The sequence below is a fragment of the Drosophila kikkawai genome, chromosome X, assembly GCF_030179895.1.
Source record: "Drosophila kikkawai strain 14028-0561.14 chromosome X, DkikHiC1v2, whole genome shotgun sequence".
NCBI classification, from domain to species: domain Eukaryota; kingdom Metazoa; phylum Arthropoda; class Insecta; order Diptera; family Drosophilidae; genus Drosophila; species Drosophila kikkawai.
Window position 1 is genome coordinate 16,234,326 of NC_091733.1, and position 23,194 is coordinate 16,257,519.

Sequence of the window (23,194 nt, forward strand, 5' to 3'; positions counted from 1 at the left end):
AGGGCAACTAATTTAGTTTAATGGGCGTCGTGCGCGACTTTGTTGCCCACAGCCGCAGAATTTCTTGCGGCCAACACTTGCCTCAAGGGGGGGAGGGCGTGGCAAAAGGGGGCTGAAAAGGGGGCTAAAAATGGGAGAAGGTAAGGCAGAGTGTGGGTGGTACTTCTATGGGTGGGTGGTGGCTTTGGCTATACGCACTCTCATTAAGCATTTTTAGTTGAGCTTAGCGAGCCGTTTGTTTGCACTGTCAACTCTGCAGCTTGGCTCAGTGCACTGAGAAAAAAAATCTGAAAAATTTACTGGAAATACCAGCTATAATTTCGAAGTTTCCAAAGCCAAAAAAATCGATCAATAAATAGATTATTGGACTTAAAAAAGTATAAAATCAAATTAGATTCTATTTCCCTATTAAAGCCAAAGTTTTCAAATTTTTTTTCCAGTGCTGACAGCTAGACTCTGAGAACTCGCAACTCTCCTCCGAACTCCGCACTCTGAACTCCAGCTGGCCATAAATTAACACACATGACTAGCGGTGGTGGACCCAACCGACCCAAGTGCTGGAACATTTTCATTTCACTTTTGTTTGTTTGATTTTTGGCTTTTTGCAGTTAGCTGACAGTTGGCCGGGAACCGGGAAACGGGATCTGGGAGCGGGGAACCCCACGACCTGGCCAAATTAAAAATGTTTCGCTTCCCCTTATTTGTCTTTCGTCTTTGATGTCCGAAACGCGCAATGAATTCGCTCATTCGCTTCTTTCAATTCCTTTTTTTTTGTTTTGTTTTTTAATATTTATTTTTATTTTTATTCAGTTTTTTTGTTGTTGTGTTTAACTTTGTGGGTGTGTGTGTGTGTGTGTGTTTCGCTTATTTGTTTTAATCATTTGAATTTTGTATACAGAAAACATTTGTTCGTCTCGGGCTTAATTGCTGAAACTAATAAATATAGCAAAAAAAAAAATTTTTAACTTTGGGGGTATAAGGGGTGGACTTTTCACACACATTTTTTCAGGAGGGGGTAAAAGGGGTTTCTTTCTTAATTGAAATACGTTTGTTTATCAAAATATAATGCTTAGGGCTATGAAAAAAAAATGTATGTATTGTATATAGCTATGTCTATGTATGCTCTATATGTTAAATACGCATGTGTATCTTTAGTTGGGCTACAACTAGGATAATTAGACCGTTATACACTTAGAAGTACACTTAGCACAATTGAACTGACGAATTGAATATATTTCTCCTACTGCTTTTCTTATATAATATATATGTGTGTATATATATTTTATATATAATTTTTTTTTAGCATTTCTTCTTTTTTTCTGGCATGAGATGTGTGGGCGTTTTTTTCATAAGTTAAGGCGACTGTCAAAGATCTAGCTTGTATATATTTATTTTAGTTTACAACTCACTATCCAAAAAAGCTTAGGCGAGATAAACTAATGCTAAATATAATGCAGAAAAGTTGGGGGGACTCCGACTTAAATACTATCAGGTACTTTGGCATTTCGTTTGCTTAAAATTAATAACCATTCGATCGAATGTTCATGCTGTATACATAGATTTTTGTTTCAACATTTAGCAGTTAGCTTTAACATTTAGCATGTATACATAAATGATTTCAATTCTTTTTTTCCATATATTTTAAGAGTTTTCAAGGGCAGCGATTAAGAAAAGCCATGACAGCAAACCAAGTGTTAAATGCAACTCACAGAACCAGTTCTAAACTGTCCTCTGATACCCCCAAAAGACCGCCTTGAGAAACTCCTTACCAACTGGAGGTTAAATCACCAGCGAAGCTACTTCTTTAAGGCGTTTACTCAGCAAGCAGCCCTATTCCTACTATATCTCTTGTAAATGCTTAACTCTCATTCTTTGAAGCTTAGTCTCTCTCTAGATCTTACCTATTCACTACGATCCATAATACGATGTTCAAAAAAATAAAAAAAAAAGTATGTGGTTAAGCTAGGGACTACGACGAACATTGAAATTGAAATCGTTGCTAATGTTTGGCTTACGACTACGGGTGTGTGAGCTAAGTCCTTAGATATCCTTACAAGCCTAGGCGATTCGAATTCGATTTTTGGTAGCTGAAAGATAACGCCACCAGCGGCCGGCACTGGCTTCCCCTCAAGCCTCGAGTCCTTTGAGATCAGTCTTTAGAGTGGCCAGGGGGGGGGGTGCACCAGTGTCTCGGCGGCTGGCGACACGCTTGCCTCCTTAGACGGCAGTGGGCGGCGGCAGCAGCGAGGAGTTGGAGGACCTCAGGTAGGGATTGCCATAGATGGCGCTGTACCGGGGATCCACGCTCAGGGCCATGGAGCTGGGCACCACCACATGGGTGGTGGTGGCGGTGGTGGTGCTCTGGTTGGAGCAGCTGCCATTCGGCGAGGAACTCACCACCGAGGCCGTGGTGGACTGCATGCTGGGCAGCCCGTTGTCCTGCCGTATCTCCCGGGAGCCGATGATGCTGCCCGTGAGGCTGCCGCCGCTGCTGTTGGTGAGAAAGGTCATCGGCAGGGTCTGCGTGTTTGGGGGCTGGTGGTGGTGGCTCTGGTGGCTCTGGTGGCTCTGCTGCTGCTGCTGCAGCTGCAACTGGTTCTGGTGGTTGTTCTGCAGGATTGTGGAGCTGCCGTTGGACTTGGTCGAGCAGGTGGTCAAATACTGAGGCGGCGGGCTATAGTGAGTGCTGTAGTCGCCGTAGGGCACATAGCCACCGGATATGTCCACCTTGAGGTCGCTGTAGTTGGAGGTGCGGTCGCCCGGCTCTAGCTTGCAGCTTACTCCGCCGTTTTTGGTAATCTGGTGCTCGCTGATGACGTCCGCCTGCGGCAGCTTGGTGCTGCGTCGGCACTTGATGTAAACCACGATCAGGATGGTGAGGACGAGCAGGAAGGCCACCACTGAAATGCCGCCCACGATGGTCATCAGCAGGGAGACGCTCTCTGAAGGAGAAAAAACGAAAGCAGAGGGGGAAAACGAGGGGTTCGTTAGTGGGGAAGTCAGAGGAAAACACTGATGCCGTTTCCCAGCAGCATAAAGGATACCCTTAGCCCGAAGATGAAGGAGGTACTCACTCTTGGCCTGCAGCTGAATCTCCGCCACATCGTTGCCGTAATCATTGACCACCGTACAGTTGTACTTGCCGTAGTGATATGCCTGGCTGTCCCGGATAATAAGGGTGCTCTTCACGCCCCCGGGCACGGCGTCCACCAGGATGGAGTAGTCATGGCCGGATTCCGAGCTGATTTCCTGCCCATTAAAGGTCCAGGACACATGCCGGGCCCGCGGCACACTGCTGGCGAAGCACTCGATGCGAGCCGTGTCGCCCACGAGGCCGTACTGCGACCTCTGCGAGCTGATCGCCGGCGATCCCTTCAGGTAGACATAGGCGTCCGCCGATATCTCCGCGTAGCCTGGGACATTGGCCTTGCAGTAGTACCTGCCAGCGGTCTCGTTGCTCACGCTGAAAGTGAGATTGGTGCTGGTGCCCACCACTCGGTCGCTGGGATGCTGGATCCACACGATCTCCGGCTGGGGGTTGCTGTCCACCTCGCAGCTCAGGGAGACCACGCTGCCAATGTCCGCCTCCATGGACTGGGGACGCTGCCGGAAGCTGGGGGCATCTGTTGACGAAATGAATATCAAACATTAAAGTTGTGTAAAGATATCATTATATTATATTAAAATTCTAAATCAAAGCAGAGCCACTCACAGCTTATATCCAAAGTCTCGCTGTCCTCGCTCTTGCCCACGGAATTCTGCACCTCACACTTGACAATTGCATCGTGGAACTTGCGCGTCACATTGCGTATTACCTTAAAAAATGGAATTAAAAAATAGAAGAAAATAAATACATCAAGTAAAATACATTTCAAAAAGAGCGAGACGAGAGCTGGGCTTAATTGTGGGAACGTTAGGCCTTTCCGGTGGCAAAGCCAACTGGTTCCAATAATTGCCAGCATTATACAACAGCATTTTCCTTGCAATAGTTGCTCTAATTATGCGGCAAGTGGAATGCGAACCAGTTCCAGGAGGACGGCCCCCAAGGGGGTAATGGAAAGGGGTACGGGAACGGGAACGGGATTGGGACTGGGACTGGGAGGAGCGCCACTTACCATCTCTGTCTTCTGGCCGCCAATGATTGGTTCGTCGTTGATGAACCAGCGGTACCGGACATCGCTGGGATTCGCATCGGCCCGACACTCCAGGCGCACCTGCGAGTGCTCCACGATCCGCGAGCTGGCTCCCAGGGGGGATGGGGATCCCAGGCCGGCACTGGCAGGCGTATTAGCGGCACCTGGAAGCGATCCCATCACATTCACCTTCACCTTGGGCGCATATTTCACCTGGAAATAAAGAAGGAATCCCGGTTAGAGCTTAATTAACCAACTAATCTAGGGTTTTGGAGCACCAATATCGAGCGAGGACCCTTCTGTCCAATCACCTGGGAATCCCCACTCACTCAACTCGAGGACTTCGTCGCCTTCTTGGCCTGACATCTTCGTCAGGGATTTGTCAGCGGCCAGGACACGTGACTCTGGTTCCCTCTACCTCTCTCTACCTCACACCGAAGCCAATGACAAGTGGGCTGAGGTCAGGTCATTGTTGGCCCGTCTCCTCGATTTCACACCCAAAGCCGAATGGGGGCCTTTATGTCGGGGCATGAATTAGCCCGTCAGTGTCGAGCCATGTCCGGCACAAAAGCCCATTCAAAAAATACTATCCCCCAGCAGCCGGAATATGAGGGGGTTCCCCTCGCTTTTGAATGGGCTTCCGCATCGTCCTGGCATCACGTAAAATTGATAGCAGGCTCTCTCACTCTCTCTCCCCATATACATACTATAGATAAGGTAACCTCAGGAATGCACTGAGAGAAACTCTTTTGTTAGGGGACACTATTGAGATTGATTGGCCAGACCCCTTTTCGCCCAGTGTGCTTGCCGCAATGAGCTGTCAAAGGAGTTACAGCTCCTGGCGGAAGGTGTCCAACTCACCTCGACACGTATCCTCGCCGAGCGGTAGGTGCGGTCCGCCGTATTCTGCGCCTGGCACGTAAAATTCGTGTTGTGGTGCTCCTTTTTGGGGGTCAAACGGAGCACGGACTTGGCCGTGTAGCGCCGCAGATCGGGCAGCGGTATCACCGAGTACTCGATGTTATCCGTTAGCACATTGCCCAGGCCATCGATCCAGGTAATCTGCGGATGGAGAGTGGGAAGAGAAGCAGTGGTTAGAGAGGATAAAGCTGGTTAAGTGTTTGGGGGAATCCGAAAGTCAACTAGTTTGAGGGTTACTCTAGGCAAAGGCAAATGGCTTTTTTGAACATTTTAGCTAGGATACTGAGTTCCTAGAGGGTGTACTCACCTCAGCTGCTGGCTTGCCTCCCACCGAAACACACTCAATCTCCACCTTGCGATCCTCGGTGGCATAGATCACATCGCCCTGGGTTATCTTTGGCGACTCTGGCGGCACGAGCACTGTTAGGCCGGCAAAGGTGGACCGTATGGCCGGCTGGCCCTCGGGACCGGGACTCACTTGGCACTGGTAACGGGCATCATCGTCCAGCATCACCGGATATATGTCCAAAGAGTAGTCGCCCTCCTCATCGCTGCCCACCATGGCGTATCTTTCGAAGCCACTCAAGTCCCGGGAGGTGCCCAGTCCAAAGTCATCCTTAGTCCACTGTAGAGTACCCTGTTTGTTGATCACCCGGCAAGGCAGGGTCACCCTGGCACCCACCACAGCCGTTTGATCCTGCGGCTCCATGGCGAAGCGTTGATTCTGATAGCTCGTATAGGGCGAGGTGCTGACCAGCCCAAGGAGAGTGGTCAGCAGGAGCCACTGCATTGAGACTGGTGCTCCTGGTATTGTGAACATGGTGGCTGGAAGGGGGATTAATTGAATTAAATTTAATTTAATTTAATTTAAATTATTTATAAATATAAATTTATAGTTGATATATTTTAAAGAAGCTAGAAACTATCTACATGATTTATTTCTATAGTTTTTTGAGGTTTTTCAGTGGATTTATATTCCGGAACAAATCGCATTTGGTCCTTGAACTCGGTGCGATTTTGTTGCAACAATGGTAAAACCCCAAACAGGCCTTGAAATAAAAGGCGCCAAAAATAAAATAAAAATCAAAAATAAAAAGAGCCACAAAGTGTCTTTTCTTCATGTTCACATATGTATCTATTTATTTACTGGCTGTGCTTTTATGCGCTTTGCCTTTGGCTTTTGTTGCGTTTTTTTGGTTATTTTTGTTTTTTTTTTTTTTTATTTTTTATCGCGTTTTGCGCGTTTTGTTGAACAAATTTTTGTTCAAGGGGGTAAAGGAGGTAAAGCAACAATTGCCTCAGGGTCTTATTACTTATTATTGTTCGTTTATTGTTCGCCGTCTTTCTGTTTTCTGTGTGTTTTCTGTTGGCGCGCGTGTATTTTTTTATATGAAATGTTTCTTTTATTTTCATTTTATTTGGTTTAATTCATGTTTTCCAAGTGCAGACAGCTCTGTGCTTCGTACGTGAGCCCCCAAAACGAATTACATTCAAATTAGTCAAAGCAAAAGAGTTGAGTTTGGAGCCCAACCCCCCTCGAAAAAAAATATTACAAAAATAAAAAGAGTTAAGCTGGAGTTTACGACAAAAGGGCGTACCATAAAAGGGGGTAGATATATATATAAATATGTATATTTATATAGAATACGAAGGAAGAAAAGGGATTTAAATATGGCAGAGAGAAAAGTTTTAACCCTTCAAGGAAATTAAACTTGGCTGTTTCTTGAACTTTTATGCTTTTAATTTCATTTATTTAAACTATATAATACTTCTTTTAATTTTCTATGTAATTAAACTATATAAATTCTATTCCTAATCCAAGTCTGCTCTTCATTACTTATTACACTGCCAATAACAACAGTCTCTCCCTTCGTCTGGGTTTTGCCTAATAAATTGCTTTTGGCATATATGAGGCACAATCTGAACCAATCAAGCCGCTTCAAGTACTTAGCTACACTCTCCCTTTTCCGCTTTTCCTGGCATTTCCACCTAGCCAGCCACATTTTCCCCAGGTCTTTGACTGTGCAGGTGCCCGGCTGCCTTGGAATTTTCTCACGCATTTTTTTTCTCTGGCTCTTGGGCAAGTATTTTACTATTCCTGTATATTCTGTGGGGTTTGGGTTTGGGTTTAGGTTTAGGGTTTTCAACTTCTACTCCCCTTCCCCTATATATATATATATTTTTTTTTTGTGGTCCGCTTCCGTCTGTCTAATTTCGTTTTCTTGTAGTTCGTCGCTATTATTTGTTTTTATTGCTTTTATACGGAAATTGGCGCCTCACTCACACGCAGGCACAAATTAAACGAAATTATAACAGAAAATGAAATAATCCAAGAGGAGAAATCCGACAAAACAAAAAATCTGAGAAAACCCCGAAAAAGATGCAAGCGGAGGCAAAAGATTAGCGAGCTTCCGTTCGAAAATCGGAAGGGTTCCAAATGAGAAAATTACTCAAAAAAGAAGAAAAAAAATATATATAAATTGGAGATGAATCTGAAATTCAAAATCTGGGAGAAACCGATGAAGGGCAGCTCTTCTGCTGCGTTTGCTAAGCCAATTAAAACCGACTTTAGACACGCTCATAGAGAGTCTGGTCTTTATGGGCGATAAAGATTCGGTTTCATCGGTTTTAAGATTTCGGTTTTTTAAGCACACACAGAAAAAAATACAACAAAAATAGAAAAGAGAGATGACCCGGACTATGAAATATTCGTTCTTAAATGCCTGATTTTAGTCTTGTTTTCTGAATTTATATTTAAAACATCCCAGCAGACAAAAACGTTCGTTTATGATATTGAAGACGATAGTTTTGCGGGTTTCAAGCGAATAAGTCTCATAAACGATAGTAAAGTCAATCACCTGTCATTGGTTTTGTGGCAGAAAATGCTATAATTTTCGGAGTCCGAATAAGATTTCAATTGCGGATCTTTTACGACATCATTATCGGGTATAATCCTGATAATACGCGATACTCGTCCGCTATTCGTCCGTTTGCGCGTTCGCTTTTGAGCATTTAGCGTAAGTAATGCGAAAAGTCCGATTCTTTGTAAGTATTTAATATATTTTGCGGACATTTTTCGGATTCAACTGCACCAAGTCCGCTCTTTGTCTGCTGGGATATACCTTACTTTTTATTATAAAGTTTAATTATTATTTTTCCTTCATAATTAAACCCTTAGTTCTTGCTTATTTTCCAGTCAACTGACCGTTATATATCGCCAGAAATCTGTCTTTCAGATTTGATGTCTTCATTCCGCAATACTTCATTCCCTTTCTCCTGCTTCCCATTTTTTTTTTCTTTTTTTTCTGTCATTTTAATTGGTTTTCCCCATGTCCCTGTCTCTCTCTATATCGATATCGATATCCAGGGCATGTCATACATGAAAACTGCCCCAGAATCTGCTCGAGGAAAAGTGTGGGCGGATGGTGGGTGGGTGGGGTGCCGTTCAAGTGGCCAACAATACAAATCACTCCGAACGTTTTCCGTGTCCAAGACTTAACAGTAGCAGCTGCCAGCACTGCTCCTCTTTCTCTTCTTCTTCCAACTTCTGGCCGGGAAAACTAAGGTAACCTCTCCCCGCAACCTGGCCTCACCTGGCCCCGAAAAAGTTTTGCCGGCGAGTGTTCAATATAAATTTTTCAAAGTTATTTGTACCAGGTGGGCCTTTCTTTATTGATTTATGAGAGCCACTCCGAATTGCTTAGAAGGAGCAGCAGCTCCGGTTCCAGGGGCGTCTCGAAAGGGGGTCTCTGGGCTGCAAGGCAAATGAAAAAAGTCCAAGTCCGTTGGAGCGACTTCACTCGAGAGAAGGAAGCCGCACATCCGCTGCAGCTTGCATCTAATAACCGAAGCGAACGAGCGATAATAATGCGATCGTGGAAACTGGTTTACACTTGGCTTTTACACTGGCCACCAAGGGGAATAATTAGTGCCTAAATCAGAGCACAAACTAAAGAAAATTTAAGTAAATTTCTAATTCTAAAATAAGGAATTAAGGTACTAATCCCACAATATTGAATATTTTTGATATTACCAAATCAAAGTCCCCTCTTGGGCCCCACAACCAACAACCTGATGCCGTAGCACCTGTTCCCCGATTCCAGTTGCAACTATAAATATCACAACAGATGCTTGGGCTGTGGCATTAAAGGATGCTGGATGCTGGATGCTGGTTGCTGGTTGCTGGTTGCTGGATAAATGCAGCTGCGTCTTGCGGTCAGCCTGGAAAGCAGCTGCGGAAAGGAAGCCCGATGGCCGGGGAAGTTGCTGCCACACTGGACACTTGGCCACTGGCCACTGGCCACTGGCCACTTGCAACTCCCAACTACCAACTACCAACTGCCGACTGACTGACAAAACAGGCAACAATCTCCCCCTTTTGGAAGGCCGGCCCCCCTGGTATCGATTGTGCTCGATTGGATGGGATGGCGCGGCGGTTCGGGCCGAGATTTATGTGTGATAAGCGTCGCCTGAAAATAATTACTGCATCTGTATCTGTATCTGTGGCCGTATCGGGGAGCTGCGAAAATTGAAAACTGGAGCGGAAAGCGTTCGCAGCGGAAATGTTTTTCTTGCCAGTGATTGGCAGCGTGGGGTTAAGATGTGGCAGAGGCGCGCTGCTCAAAAGGGGGTTTCTGCGAGGTTTTTGAGTCCATGTCTTGTATAATATTAAAATTATAAGCCTGGATTTCAGGCTACGCCACATATCCTTTGGCAAACAAACCGAAAACTCAACTTTAACTGTCAGTTAAAGTGTCGACTGTACTTGAGGATGCCTCAATCGCTCTCTGTCGCACCTCGACCGTCCCTCCTGTTATCTTCGTCTCACATGCAAGTGCCTTGAGGGACCGGTTAACCCTTCACTTCACTTTCCAACAACAACAACAAAAAAAGGGGGGAAAATAAATAAAAAAAACAACAACAAAAGGAAAGGCAGAAACGAGCAAAAAGCTCGGCCAAAGGAAGGCTACTTAAAGGACTTTTGCTGACAAAATGGAAAAGGCAACAAGCAGAAGAGGGCTCCGAAAAATAGGGCCAGGGACTGGGACTGGGACTGGGACTGGGACTGGGACTGTGACTGGGACTGGGACCCGGACCCGACTTCGGGGAGAACTGGGAACCGGAAAAGGCATAAAGGATATTGGTCGAGGTCCAGAGTTCAGCAAGGATTAGGACAATTAAAAAAGGGGATGCTTAACAATTAAAATCAATTTGTGCATGTGTTCGTATGGCAGGCTTCAGCTACTGCTACTGCTCTTGCTCTTGCTCCTGCTCCAGCTCCCCTTCTACCAACTCTCGCATCCCTTTCCCAATCCTGTTGACAATTTGTTTGCTCGAACAAATCAACTAAAAGGCAACGACTAAGTGGCAAAAGGAGAAGGCCCCGGCCAAGTCAAAGCCAAAAGGATGTGAGGGATGCCGACAATGACGATTGCCTGGGATTCAATTTGCCCAGCTAGCTCGCTCTCGCTCTCTCTATCATGCTCTATCTCTTCCTCTCTCTCTCTTGCTCTCCTCTTCCTTTTCCCCCATATCTGATTTGGAGACAAATGTGTGTGTCCTGCGGCAAAAGCGGAGCTGCAAGGATCAGGAGGCGACCCCTTGTGTCAATAAAAAGGCAACGGGCAAAAAATAAACTTAAATCGCCTATTAATGGGCCTCCCAAGAAGGAACTTTTTTGGCCAAAGTCAGCAAAAGTTAACAGGACCCAAAAAAAAAAACAAAAAAAAAACAGGAACCACTGATAATTATCACACGGAGCTGGAGATACCAAAGGCAATTTTCAGTTTTAAGGGCTGATAGACTGACTTTTCAGGAAGGATATGTTATAAAAGAGGTCCTTTCAGTTGTGATTAATTCCCAAATGTTCCAGCTGAAGTTCCTGAATACCCAATACAGTGTTGAAAATCAGCCTGAAATCACCACGAAGATCTCACAACAAGAACCCTCCCCATTTTGGATCAATAAACCCACAGATCGATGCCAGCTCAGATTTCATAACATTAATCGAATCTGGTATAGACTTGGTTGGGCTTTAACATAATAACCAACTGCAAGCTACCTCCCGGAGAACGGGTTAAGTTATTCATCAATTCTCCAAAGGCTCCAAGCGGATAATACAGCAAAAAAAGAAAAACTTGTTAACCGTGTATAATTAAAGCATCTTGAATCGATCTGACTCTCATTAGCATAATTCTAACATAACTCCCGACATGGCCGGGCATAAAATTATGAGACGAACTCGCTAGAGCAGACGAAACTCCAAATAAAATCATAAGAAAGAGATACTATATATACGTAGGAGATGGGTTTTTGGGGGAATGGAGCGTAGCGAATGAAAGTTGCTTGGCCACATCGAAGCAGAATTTCAATCAGTAAATTGAACACCTGAACTTAACTGATTTCGTGGTTGCTTTTTGTATACTCCCAGTGTGTATGTGTGTGTGTGTGTGTGTGTGGTGGTTATTTTATTTTATTTTGATTTTTTTTGGGGAAGGGGAGAAGCTGTGCTGCGCTGCGAAGAAGCAAACAAGTTGAAGTCGAGCAGCAGGAAATTAAGCCAGGCCAAGAAAAGACACTGCAACAATGACAGGCCGAGGGGAGCCAGCTGCTGGCTGTGGTCGCCTTTTATATATTTTTTTTTCTTTCTTTCTTGATTTTTTTGGGTTCGGTATCGGTTTGGGTTTTGGGGCTTGGGCTCCCCAAGCTTCTCCACTTTACGTTTAGCATTTTTTTTTTTTTTTTTTAAATTCATGTTTATGGTTTTGTATTACAAGCGATCGGCAACGGCCAGCCAGCCGAGTCAGTCCGAGATTTGTATAACTTTAAGCCTTATTAACATATTTTATGCTCCATTCGAGTTCCATTCCAAGTCCAAGTTCGCCCACACACCAACATTTTTTCCATTTCATCTCCATCCATCCATTCCGTTTTATTTCTACCCGCTTTTCGTGTGGGCCGTGGTCGTCGTCGTCGTCGTCGCCACTTTGACATAGATCGATCCAAGCCCAAAACCCAATCCAAGCCCCGAAAACCCACAAGAAAAGCCACTGCCAGTGCTAGGCGATTGGCAAAGAGTGAAAAATGATTTCGAAAGCGTGTTTTGGGCCTTTTTTTTTTTGTTGGTTGCCGCACTTGACCAGGCTAAGGCACTCGGATAGGCGTCAGATGGTAAGCACAGATATTTCTCAAAGATGCCTGGAGACTTCTTTATAACCATAGTCGTTGATAGAGCAATAGGTTTGAGCAGTTTCAGATCGAAAAACGGCATTGGATGCCGAGTTACGTGGGGTTTGATTTGTACTTGTATTACTTTTTGGGTAATTGCCTTGGTTACATTTTGAAAAAAAACCTTTTTAAATTAAAATTTTAGATTTTTCCAAGTATTTTATTTATTTGTAAGAAGTTTCCTCTACGTTACTTTTGGGTTGGAGTGGGTTTTACTTTGAATCTTGCTCGGCTAAATATATTTCTAAGGCATGTCTTATCCACTCACATGATAATTTTAACTAGCATTTTACTGCATCCACTGTCTAACTAATCACTATGCCACGTTTCATTGAGCAAACCTCACCTCCACTGCGGGACAAGAGTGTTTTCGTTTCGAATTATCATCCACCTCGAACGACAATTGCCTGTCCGTAGATCCCTCACCTGACAGCTGTCACTGCTACGTGTACCTGTGCCAGCCAGCCCCAAAACGAAACCCAAGAAAGAAAATAAAAAACCCCGAAAACCGAAAACCGAAGACCCCCAAAAAACCGACAAAAAATAAACAATCTCCGGCGGGGCTACCTCATCTCGGGCTCATTCTTTTGTCCGACCATCAGTATCCCCATTTCCTTCTCCCCGTGCAGCTAATTGAGTTATATCCCCACCACATGACACTGCAGTCGAGTGCAGGGGAGCCGAAAATAAAGCCCGGCCGGAGGAAACCTATTTTAAAGCGCCCCGAAAAAAAAGAGAGACACTCTGCACAAATACAAATCAATTCAATAAATAAGAGCGGCAGACCTTTTCCCATACTGGTTTTCCTTGCCTCACCATCTTTTCTATCTGTTTTTTTTTTTTAAGCCATCAAGAGATGTTAGAAAAGAGCAATGATAATGGACAGGAACGGGAAGGTGCAGAGATCCAGATGCAGGTAGACACTATGGATGCAGCGATGCTGAGATACAGGGAATGCTGGGATGCTGAGGTACTGAGATATTGAGATACTGAGATATTGCGATATTGAGATATTGAGACACTGAGATACAGTGATATTGAAATACTGAGATATTAAAATACTGAGGTATCGAGATACTGAGATACAGAGTTATAGAGATACTGAAATATTCAGATACTGAGATATTGAAATACTGAGATACTGTGACACTGAGATACTGAGATATTGAGATACTGAGATATTTAGATACAAAGATATTGAGATATTCAGATATTGAGATATTGAGATATTGAGATATTGAGACACTGAGATACTGAGATACTCAGATACGCAAATACTGAGATACTGAAATACAGAGATATTGAAATACTGAGATTGAGATATTGAGATAATAAGATATTGAAACACTGAGATATTGAAATACTGAGATACTCAGATACTGAGATACTCAGATACTGAGCTACTGAGATCCTTAGATACTGAAACACTGAGCTACTGAGACACTGAGGTACTAAGATACTTAGATTCTGAGATACTACTAACTAAGTAACTAAGATACTAAGATACTAGATACTACTACTACAGATAGGATTTCAACCCACTTTTCGAACTCTCTGAAGAAATATATTTATTTAAAAATCAATCTTGAAATTAGTATTCCTAAAATGTAAATTAAAGTATTCCAAACACCCTTTCTCTCAGTGCAAGCTACCCAAGTATCTGAGTATCCGTGTGTGGCACCAAAAGATACACATAGACAGCAGAACCGATAGATACAACTGGCGACACCTTCGGTCGCTTGCGTCTAACTAAATCCGATTATAACTAATTATTATGGACGCCGAAGGGGGGGGGAGAATGGGTGTTGAGATGTGGGAATGGGTTGTCGACCAGGGTTGCCACGCTGCCAAAGGGGGCTTGGCCTGGCCTGGCGTGGGCCCTATTTTTTGTATTGTATCTTGTGTACTTTTTGTTTGCTGCTGGCCATTGTACTCTCTGACTTTATTTTATTATTTGCCTCGTTTTGAGGTTGCGTCTCGACTCGACTTGGGGGTTTTGGTAGTGTCATTGTGTAATGTCAGTCATCTCCATATACAAAAATTGTTTAAACTTTAAGCACATAGGTTTTCTATGTCTCAAAGATAATACTTTATAAATTATTAAAAGCATCTTAATATATATATATTTTTTTTAATGAATACTTAAACTCCTTTAAATAATATTTAATCATATAAATAGTGTTTATAATTACTATCTTTTTTTATAAAAATATATTCAGCTTACCTTTAACACCGCCTTTAGTGGGGAATAGAGATCAGAAGCCTCGCGGGTCACTTTCGCACTGGGTTTCCTAGTGTCCCCCAAGATCAGTGTCTGGAAAGGAGGGGGGAAAACATAAGTAAGTAAGATTATTAATTCAATTCCTTCGTCCTTCGTCCTGTATGTGTGTGTGTGTGCGTATTAATTGTTGTGGCTAATGTTGGCCATGTTGTACGTCTTCGCTGCCGTCTTCATCTTGGCCATAAACACGCACAGGCCGTGTTTGGCAGCGACGGCTTCATTCATGGCTCTTTTATGGGGCACAAAATGTTTATTAGACATTAGGTGCCCACAGTTGCCAGAAAAAAAAACAAAAACTTGCAGGATATCACGCATATTTCGCATAAAAAGTCAGCAATCGACGTTTTTATGCAACGAAAGGGACCTGCCTCATGAGCCAGTCCTTTTCTACTTAATTTTCTATTATGATCTTTGGTAATTGTTGCAATGAAAATTTATTGCAAGAAAATATTTGCCAGGGCTTGCCGAGCTTCAATTTATTAATGATAAAAGTGGGTTCAAGTGGTGAGAGAAGTCTTTTACTATAAAAAAATATATATAAAATATAAACAAGACTTTAGACTTTTAGTAAACAAGATTTAATAATCATATTTAATAATCTAATATTTCCAGTCATTCAGAATCTAATAAAATCTAAAAGACCCCCAAACTTTCCTCTTTTAAATTCTTGTTTTATTATTTAACATTTCCAAAGTCCTTTTTTACCAACAATTTCAAAATGAAACCAGCTCAAATTGTTTAATTTTTTCTTCTTATATAAACATAAACATATAAATCCCCCTGAATGAAACCAAATTTATTTGTAATATTTTGGGTTGGCATGCGAGGACGCCAAACAAATTGAAAAATTGATGCCTGCATTAGAAGGGGGTGGCGGTTGGGGGGGGGTGGGCTATGTAACCACAGATAAGTTGGAGTGCCCCCCATCCCCTCCTACCCCTTCCTGCACTATTCCACCCCCTTTTTTCAGCCCTGCAGTTTGATAAAGCAACGGACATGATTCATGGAAGGCTCCGTCGTTTGGCTGTGCTCTCGATTATTTCCTTGCATGCCTAAGGTTTTCCCTTTTTCCGTGGAAAGGGGGAGTCGAGGGGGGTGTAGCACAAACACAGACAAAACATGCAATACAATACAAATAAATACAACAGCAACAACAGCGGAATAAAAGAAAAAACGAATAAAAAGTACAAAACGTGTGTGGGCACGAAAGCCGAATCAGGCGATTGTCTCCGTATTTTTTTATATTTTATATACCCAGTAGCCCAGGATTACAAAGGGTATACCTTATATTGGATATATCTCTTGGATTTTTTATATTATACAAGATTTCTTTTAAGTAAATTTTTTAATTTTGCTATATAAAAGAAGTATCTTATTTTTATTATAAATAAAATTTATATAAATAAAATAAAATCCGCCTTTTAGTTACAAACAAACATATATACCAAGTAAAGCAGGGTATCTCATAGTCTTAAACTCCCTCAAGGACCTTACACCACGAGGGCTTGCTGCTACCGTTGGTGTTGGGTGTGTGTTGGGGGGTAGGGGATTTGGTTTTTTCGAACGCATTTCCAGGACTCAGAACTCACTACCCAGTAAGCAGTACCCAGTAACCAGTACCCAATACCCAGGACTCTGGGCTTTCAGGACTCTCTCACAGACAGGACAGCTGGAACGGAGCTGAATGTGGCAACAAGCGTTAAGTGGTTGCCTGTTTGTCGCTCGTGTACTTGGAAATGTTTTACAAATTCAGCAGCGTGGATAAAAAATGGGAATAAATAAACGCAATATCGGGTGGGGTGGGGGTGTGGGTGGCACATAAACCAAATAAACTGAATAAACCATACTATAAACCAACCCCCTCAGCCCGTTTGTCAGCTGTTTGGCCATAAACCGAAGTCAGCTGCTAATTTCAAGGAGGAAAAGGAAGCGAATCGCCCCGGCCCGGCCCGCCCCAGCGGGGGTGTCCTAACCCAGATGACTCATAGAGCGAGAAGGGTGAATATCCATTCATTTCGATTCACGATTTACCATTCACGAGTTTTTCGGTGGAGGAAATAATAAAAACTAAAATCGAAACTTAAACTAGAGCACACACAAAGGCTGCCCGAGGGGTTGGATAATGAGTCATGGCCCCTGTCCCTCCCCATGAATTATTTATCAGTATCCTTTCGAGTCCTCGAACTACAAATTATGACCAAAATTTATGTTCAAGAGTGGCAGCTTTAATCATTTTTAGTTTGTCAAGTAGCAAGCCTTTCATTTTGATTTGAAATAGAACTTGTACTTCCTAGAATAATATTCTTTATTCGATTTTATATATATCAAAGTTTGGCTGGGAAGCATAAAGTTGAGTGTCCGGCTATCATCGCTCTGGAATTTTCATCTCGTGAGAATTATTTGACCGCAAGTATTTCATATGCCAGTGCCCCTGGAAAGGCCTCCAACCTCGAAGCGTTGGCAAAAGTTTTTGGGCTTATCTAAATGCCATTTTATTTCTGCTTCTCCTTGGCTTGTTCTTGCTCTTGTTCTTGGTTCCTGGTTCCTGTGTATCTCGTATCTCGCAGATACATCTCTGCCCGAGAGAGAGGGGGCGAAGAAATACTACAACGTTCTGCGGTCAGAAGTTGTCAGTTGATAAAAATGCCGGGGCAAAGTCAAAGATAGCCCGAAATCCACTTTGGCTAAATGTAAATATTAAATTTGCGCATAAAAATAATACAGGGGCGGCGGGGGGACCTGAGGGGGTTCTGGCCAAGATAGCGCGGCCAAAGGAACTAAGCCAAAAACTAAAGTGAATACTGTGCAAAGGTTGAGACAGGAAGGACACGAGTCCGTTGGGCCATAAAAAGCTGACTGCGTCAGGACTATGTAGTGGTGGCTGGTCCCCGGACCCCGGAGCTCCAACTCTCAATTGACGCGCCACGTTCTCGAAGAGATACATATATACATATATCCAGCAGATACGGATACATAGATGCGGCAAAGACGACTCCATAATAATTTTATGCGCTTCCCAAAAAACTTCCGTTCAGTCATTGCGTTGTGTTTCCGCCCAAAAGGAGAGCCCGGGAACACGTGGTTAGTGCTACCCTTGGCCTTGAGCTGCGAACGTGAGTGGGTTCAGTCCACCAGGAGATTTCTCTAATTGTTTAATTAAGTAGCCACAAAACCCAGTTAGTGCAGCCAGGAAAAGGAAGAAGCTGCAGCTTGCAGTCAAGTCTGAAACCCTTGAAATACTAATTTATAAAATTTACAAGCAAGTGTTTCAAGTAGATTTTTCATAAACTGAAATCACGCAGGCATCTCTGGATATTTTCCACGATGTTGGCCAAATCGCCATAGAAATTTCGCAGGTTCTTGCATATTTTCTTTTTTTTTTTTTTGCCACTGTCAAGCTTTTCCTTTATGGTTCCTGTTCGCTGGCTTGATTTTTCCCCTTCCGCGGGTGGTTTTCTGAATGAATGTGAATGCGAATGCGAATGTGAATGAATGAATGTTCAACTGTCACTTCCGTCAGACAGGCCAAGAAAAGGAAACTCGCCCACTCACAAGAAGGCGGCGGTAGTCGACATTGTTGCTACTGCTGCTGCTGCTGCTGTCGCCGGAAAAAAAGGGGGAAAAATCGGGATGAAGAGAGAGGAAAAGCGCCATGGAAACTCATGGCTAAAGGCCGGGGGGCGAAGTGCGGGGGCCAAACGAGTAATGACATATTCAAACGCAGCGCGAACTTGACGACGCCCCAAAGGAGTGAAGATGTTCCAACACCAAGCGGCAAAATAAGAACAAGCTTAGCGGGGGAAAATGCGGAGAAAATGTGGGGGAAAATGGGTAAGAACGGGGGTACGGCAAAGTGTTGCCAGATATTCTGACAAAGCGGGCGACAAGGACGTATACTACTTGTAATAACACGAAAAGGATATTGTAAAACATTTTCATAAGTTCTCTCAATTTCTAAGCGTTTTTCTTGTTACTTTTTCCAGCTCCAGCTCGTGTCGAGTTCAATTGCTGATAAAAATGTTAGGGAAATCTTTGTAGATCAGCTTGGTTTTTGTTTATTTTTTTTTAACTAATTATTAAAGCAGTTTTCAGTTGTATCTAGAAGATATGTTAAACCACCCTCAAATGGCTGACAATTTAATTTCCGCCTTCTCCTGACAACATCCCCCTTTTTTCCCGCTGGACAACTCAATTCCATATGGGCCATATGGCATACATTTTTCCCCCTAACTATTGTGCGGACAATGGGGAAATTTTATGCCCATTTGGGTACCCCGAAGCCACCCTCTTCGATTTTAGACTAATTTGATGTTTGTCCCCATTCGAGATTCGAATTCCTTGGGCCACATCCAACTCTTACTCCCTCTCTCTCTCTCTCTCTCTCTGTATCCGCACACATGGCCAATCTGAGATACAATTTTTACCAATTTTCTGAAGCTTTTTCCTTGACTTTTCTACCCGTTTGCATTTTTCCCTGTACTCAGCTGCGGCGGCGGCGGCACACTTCAGTTTCTCCTCCCCCCGCCTGCACTCTGGCCTCAACTTTTCCCATCAATGACTATTAATTGGCATTCTCGATGGGCGGTTGTGGGGGGGTGGTGCATGGGTAGCACTTGCATTAAGGCGGCGCCATTAAAGCTCATCAAAAATGCAGCCCAAAGTGGAGGCACTTTAAAAATGCCGCCTCTCATAGATTTTCATTTTCCATTTCCATTTTCCAAGCCAGTCTCCCCACCCCCCCTCTCTGGTTAAAGTGCTCGCTATATATTTTTTCTTTTTATTTTTGTGGGTCACCAGCCCTCGGCACCACCCCCCTCCTAATGATGATGGCCTGACAAATATTTATTGCTTAAGCATTTGAGTGCAAATATTTTAATTAGTCTGGCGACAAGAGACAACAAAAGACACATCTCTATGGGCGGAGAGTTTTCGTTTTCCATTCCGGAGATGGAGATGAAGCTGGAGCTAGGAGCTGATGTTGATGCTGGGGACCAACGCTGATGAGGCTTAATGAACTGCAAAGCGGCTTTCAATTGTCTTCAATTAACCAAATTAACCAAGGGATAAATTGTTTGCCTTTTTGAATGCCCTCAGCTCTGTGGCCCTGTCTTTGTGATGGGAAATTTGTAAGCATTAAGTAAGAATTTCTTTGTTAGATTTTAGGATAATTATTACTAATTAAAGTTATAAATTAAGTAATGATTTATTGTACCTTTCATTTTTATAGCAGAAAAACGTATCTCATTAAGCCAAAAAACTTGCCATAACCGAAACGAGTTCGAGGTGGAGTCAAATCAATGGCAACGATACGCCAGAAACTGTCAAAACCTGACAGCTTGCTCCTTTGCCCAGAAGAAGGGGGTTAACGGTGCTACTGGCTGGCTAAAGGGGGTCTTTAGGGGGCTGAGGGGGCGTCGAACATAATTTGCGGCATGCAAAGAACTAACAAAACAGGACGAAATTGAAAAGAAAAAAATAAGTTTCGACATGCTGACGAGGACGCGTCAAAACGATCCAACAAATCGATATGGCAACAACGAAAATACAAGTACTATGACATGAGCATGTTGCACTTCCTGCCACGCCCCCAAAAAGGCCCCTCTCCCTTTTTTCTTTGCTGAGCCAAAGCCCCATCCTTTTCCGTTTTACCCCCGCCTGTCGATTGTTTGAGACGTTTTTAGCAATTTGCAATGCCAGCAAATTGGGCCAAATTATAAAAATTCAAAAAACTCACACATGAGCATATATACTGCTCGAAAAAGTAGAGAATAACAGTAGTTAAAAGAGAAGCTTAAGAAACTAAATTTCCTAGAATATTTTATTCAACATTTGACTAAAGTTTGAAGTCTTTTGATTTATTTTATTTCTAAATCAAATTCATTTCAATAAACCTCTTTCTTTCACTTTTTTTTTCAGTGCTTTTGGGTAGCCAGAAGATTTATAAGTAAAAGGTTAGCTGGAAAGGAAGAAGCGCCAGATTGAAACTTTGCTTCTTTTATTTTCTGTTGTTTTTTTTTTAATGACAAGGGACAGGTGCGTGTGGCTTTAACTGTGTGCGTGAGTATCTGTGCATGCCAGGTGTGTTAATGTCTTAGTGCAGCTTCCTCAGATCTTTAGCTTAGACTTAAATACTGAGGCTGAGGCTGAGACTGAGGCTGAGACTAAGACTGAGGCTCTGAGTTACATTTGCTCAGTTCACAGCTGGAGGCAGAATAATTTTTGAGTGCACAGAGAAAAATATTTTAATTAAATAAAAAACATAAGAAAAATATGTACAGATTTTTAGTTTAATTTTCTAATTTCAGACAAGCTTTTTTGGCTTAACTATGTTGTTTTAAAAATGTAATAAGATAATTAAAATAATAATTTTTCATTTATATTTAATTAATAAATTTTTTCTTTTAAGTTTTCTTAATTTATGTTTATTTTAGTTAAGTAAACTTGTCTTTATTTTATCTTTTTTTTTTTTAATTTCTTACCAATCATTATCTGGTTTAAGCTCTTCGTTTTTCGGCTTGAATGTAAATCATAAATCATGCAAAAGTAACGAAAGAAAATATCGAATCAGTTAAGCAGAGCATTTTTTTTAGTTTTTTTTTGTTTTGTCTAAGCCGCTTTGGGTGGAATGAATGGTCAGAAGAAGCTAATTAGATGGCCAAGGTTTAAGGCCATCTTTTTTAGAAAGAGGAAAGTGAAGACTATAAAGTTCACAAAGAAGAGGGGTTTTTTTTTCAACTCTCAAGAGTTTGGATTCACATAAAAAGGAAAGATGGAAAAAGTGATTATATTTCTTCAAAAAAACTATACAAAAACTATTTAAATAATAATAAAAAACCTAAAAAAATATTACACAAATTTTAAAAATTATTTTATATTTAAATTGTATATTTTTTTAGTTAGAAATCATTTTTAAAATTTGTGTAATTTTTTTTTTTAGGTTTAAGCACTCCTTGTTTTTATTTTTCCCACTTTTAGATACATTTTTCCCTCGGCAAAACACAGATACTAACACTTACGCCAGCACAAGTGAGCGAAATGTCAAAGTGACTAAAAAGTGAGCCAACTTCAAAGCAAAACTTTTGGGGGGCCAATAAGTCGGGATTTTATAAACAAAATCAAACGAAAAGGTCAAAGTAGGGGAGCAGCTGTTGTAGCTGCACTTTTTTTTTTTTTTTAGTTTTTTGTGGCTAATTTATATTTATTTATTTAACACACAACAAAAAAAAATAAAAATATTATTACTTGCAACACTTTTTTGGTACTCACAATTTAGGAATATTTGATTTCCTGGCCAAATGTATGTTTTGTATTTATTTAGCTGTTATTTAAACTAACATTCACAGGCACTAATCCATCAACATGTTGTGGTTATTTTATTTGTTGTTATTCTATTGGGTTTGGTTTGGTTTTGTTTTTTTTTTAAATATATTTTGTTGTTGTTGGCCTTGTTTAATCCATTTTCAGCACTGGTAATCCACACCAAAAGTAAATTTTTTTTTTTTGTTTGTTTTTATCGTTTTGCACAAAACAACAGAAAAAAAAAGAAGGGCAACTCAAATTGCGGTTAAACCTTTTTATCCTTTTTGTATTTAATTTTCCATTTAATTTCCCGTTTGGAGAGTCTTCACCGAGAGATTTGTCATCGTTATTCGATGCATCCGCGAGTCTTGGTTGAAGATACTTCGCACGGCGCCTCAGAACTACGAGTATTTGTTGCACGTTTCACGGCCCCAGTGGCTATATCTCTGCACAGACGTCGTATCGCTGCCGCTACCAATTCAAAACTGAACAGACTGAAGAAGTATTTCACGTTTCACAACTGAATGTCGACTTTCCCGACTCGTTCGAGCCGCAGATCTGCGCCTGCCTTGGCCCGCCGGTCGCAATCGAACAAAACAAAGCGCCTCGAACGTGTTCAAAGCGGTTGCCAGGCTCTGTTGAGGGTTAACAGAGAGCAACAGGGTTAACAGAGGACCGGAATTCCTTCTGTTAAGAATTTATATGTCATCTTTGTTTCTTTTTAGAGGGGAAGAAGGGAGAGAAAAATTTTATATAAATTTGATTTTAAATTTAAATTACATTTTAAATATATGTTTTACATATATTAGTGTTTACATTTAAATTAAATGAATATTATTTCAATAAACGTAGGTTTTATGGAAATTTCTATGTATGAAAATATTGACTTAATAATAGAGAGCTTCGAGTGCAAGAAGTATCTGCTGAAAAAGTAAATAAGAAGATACATAGATACTACCTGCAATATCAGGGATTTGCCACTATTTTTCTCTCTGTATTTCGAGGCTGTTGAGTATTTTAAATTGGGGTTTCCGCCGGCTTCCTCCAAACGGAGCCCCCTTGCCCCAGGATGAGCATTTCCCTGCCATCTGCTGTCGGCTCACCTTAATTGCCAACTGATTTGCTGTTAGCAGCGCCACCTTCCGCCGAAAGTGTGGACCACCGACAGGCTAAAAAAAAAATTTAAACACTGAAAATAATAGTTTATTTAAAGAAAAACAACACTTAATAAATATATTTAAGCTATTAAATGATTATTTTATATTAAAAATAGAAGAAAGTATTTTTTATTAGTATTTCTATAATTTGAAATTAAAATTTATACTTTAAATCA

At 42.0% G+C, this 23,194-nt stretch overlaps 1 protein-coding gene across 1 annotated transcript; it reads right to left on the reverse strand.

Moving 5' to 3' along the window:
• Positions 1–831: 831 nt before the first annotated feature.
• rst (roughest) lies at positions 832–22,344 on the reverse strand. Its single transcript, XM_017174747.3, has 8 exons — positions 21,829–22,344; positions 14,506–14,595; positions 5,362–5,879; positions 4,995–5,195; positions 4,116–4,346; positions 3,713–3,815; positions 3,075–3,623; positions 832–2,942 (listed from the first exon to the last, which is right to left on the reverse strand). Exons 3-8 carry the CDS (start codon positions 5,872–5,874, stop codon positions 2,218–2,220), a joined length of 2,322 nt encoding a protein of 773 aa, XP_017030236.1. The 5' UTR covers positions 5,875–5,879; positions 14,506–14,595; positions 21,829–22,344; the 3' UTR covers positions 832–2,217.
• Positions 22,345–23,194: the final 850 nt, after the last annotated feature.

Excerpts from the sequence above, each read along its gene's own strand:
- rst (XM_017174747.3), bottom strand. The coding sequence starts at position 5,874 with ATGTTCACAATACCAGGAGCACCAGTCTCAATGCAGTGGCTCCTGCTG. Across the intron at positions 4,347-4,994 it reads CGGCGAGGATACGTGTCGAG|GTGAAATATGCGCCCAAGGT; the intron begins GTGAGTTGGACA and ends CTTTATTTCCAG. Across the intron at positions 3,624-3,712 it reads CGAGACTTTGGATATAAGCT|ATGCCCCCAGCTTCCGGCAG; the intron begins GTGAGTGGCTCT and ends TTTCGTCAACAG.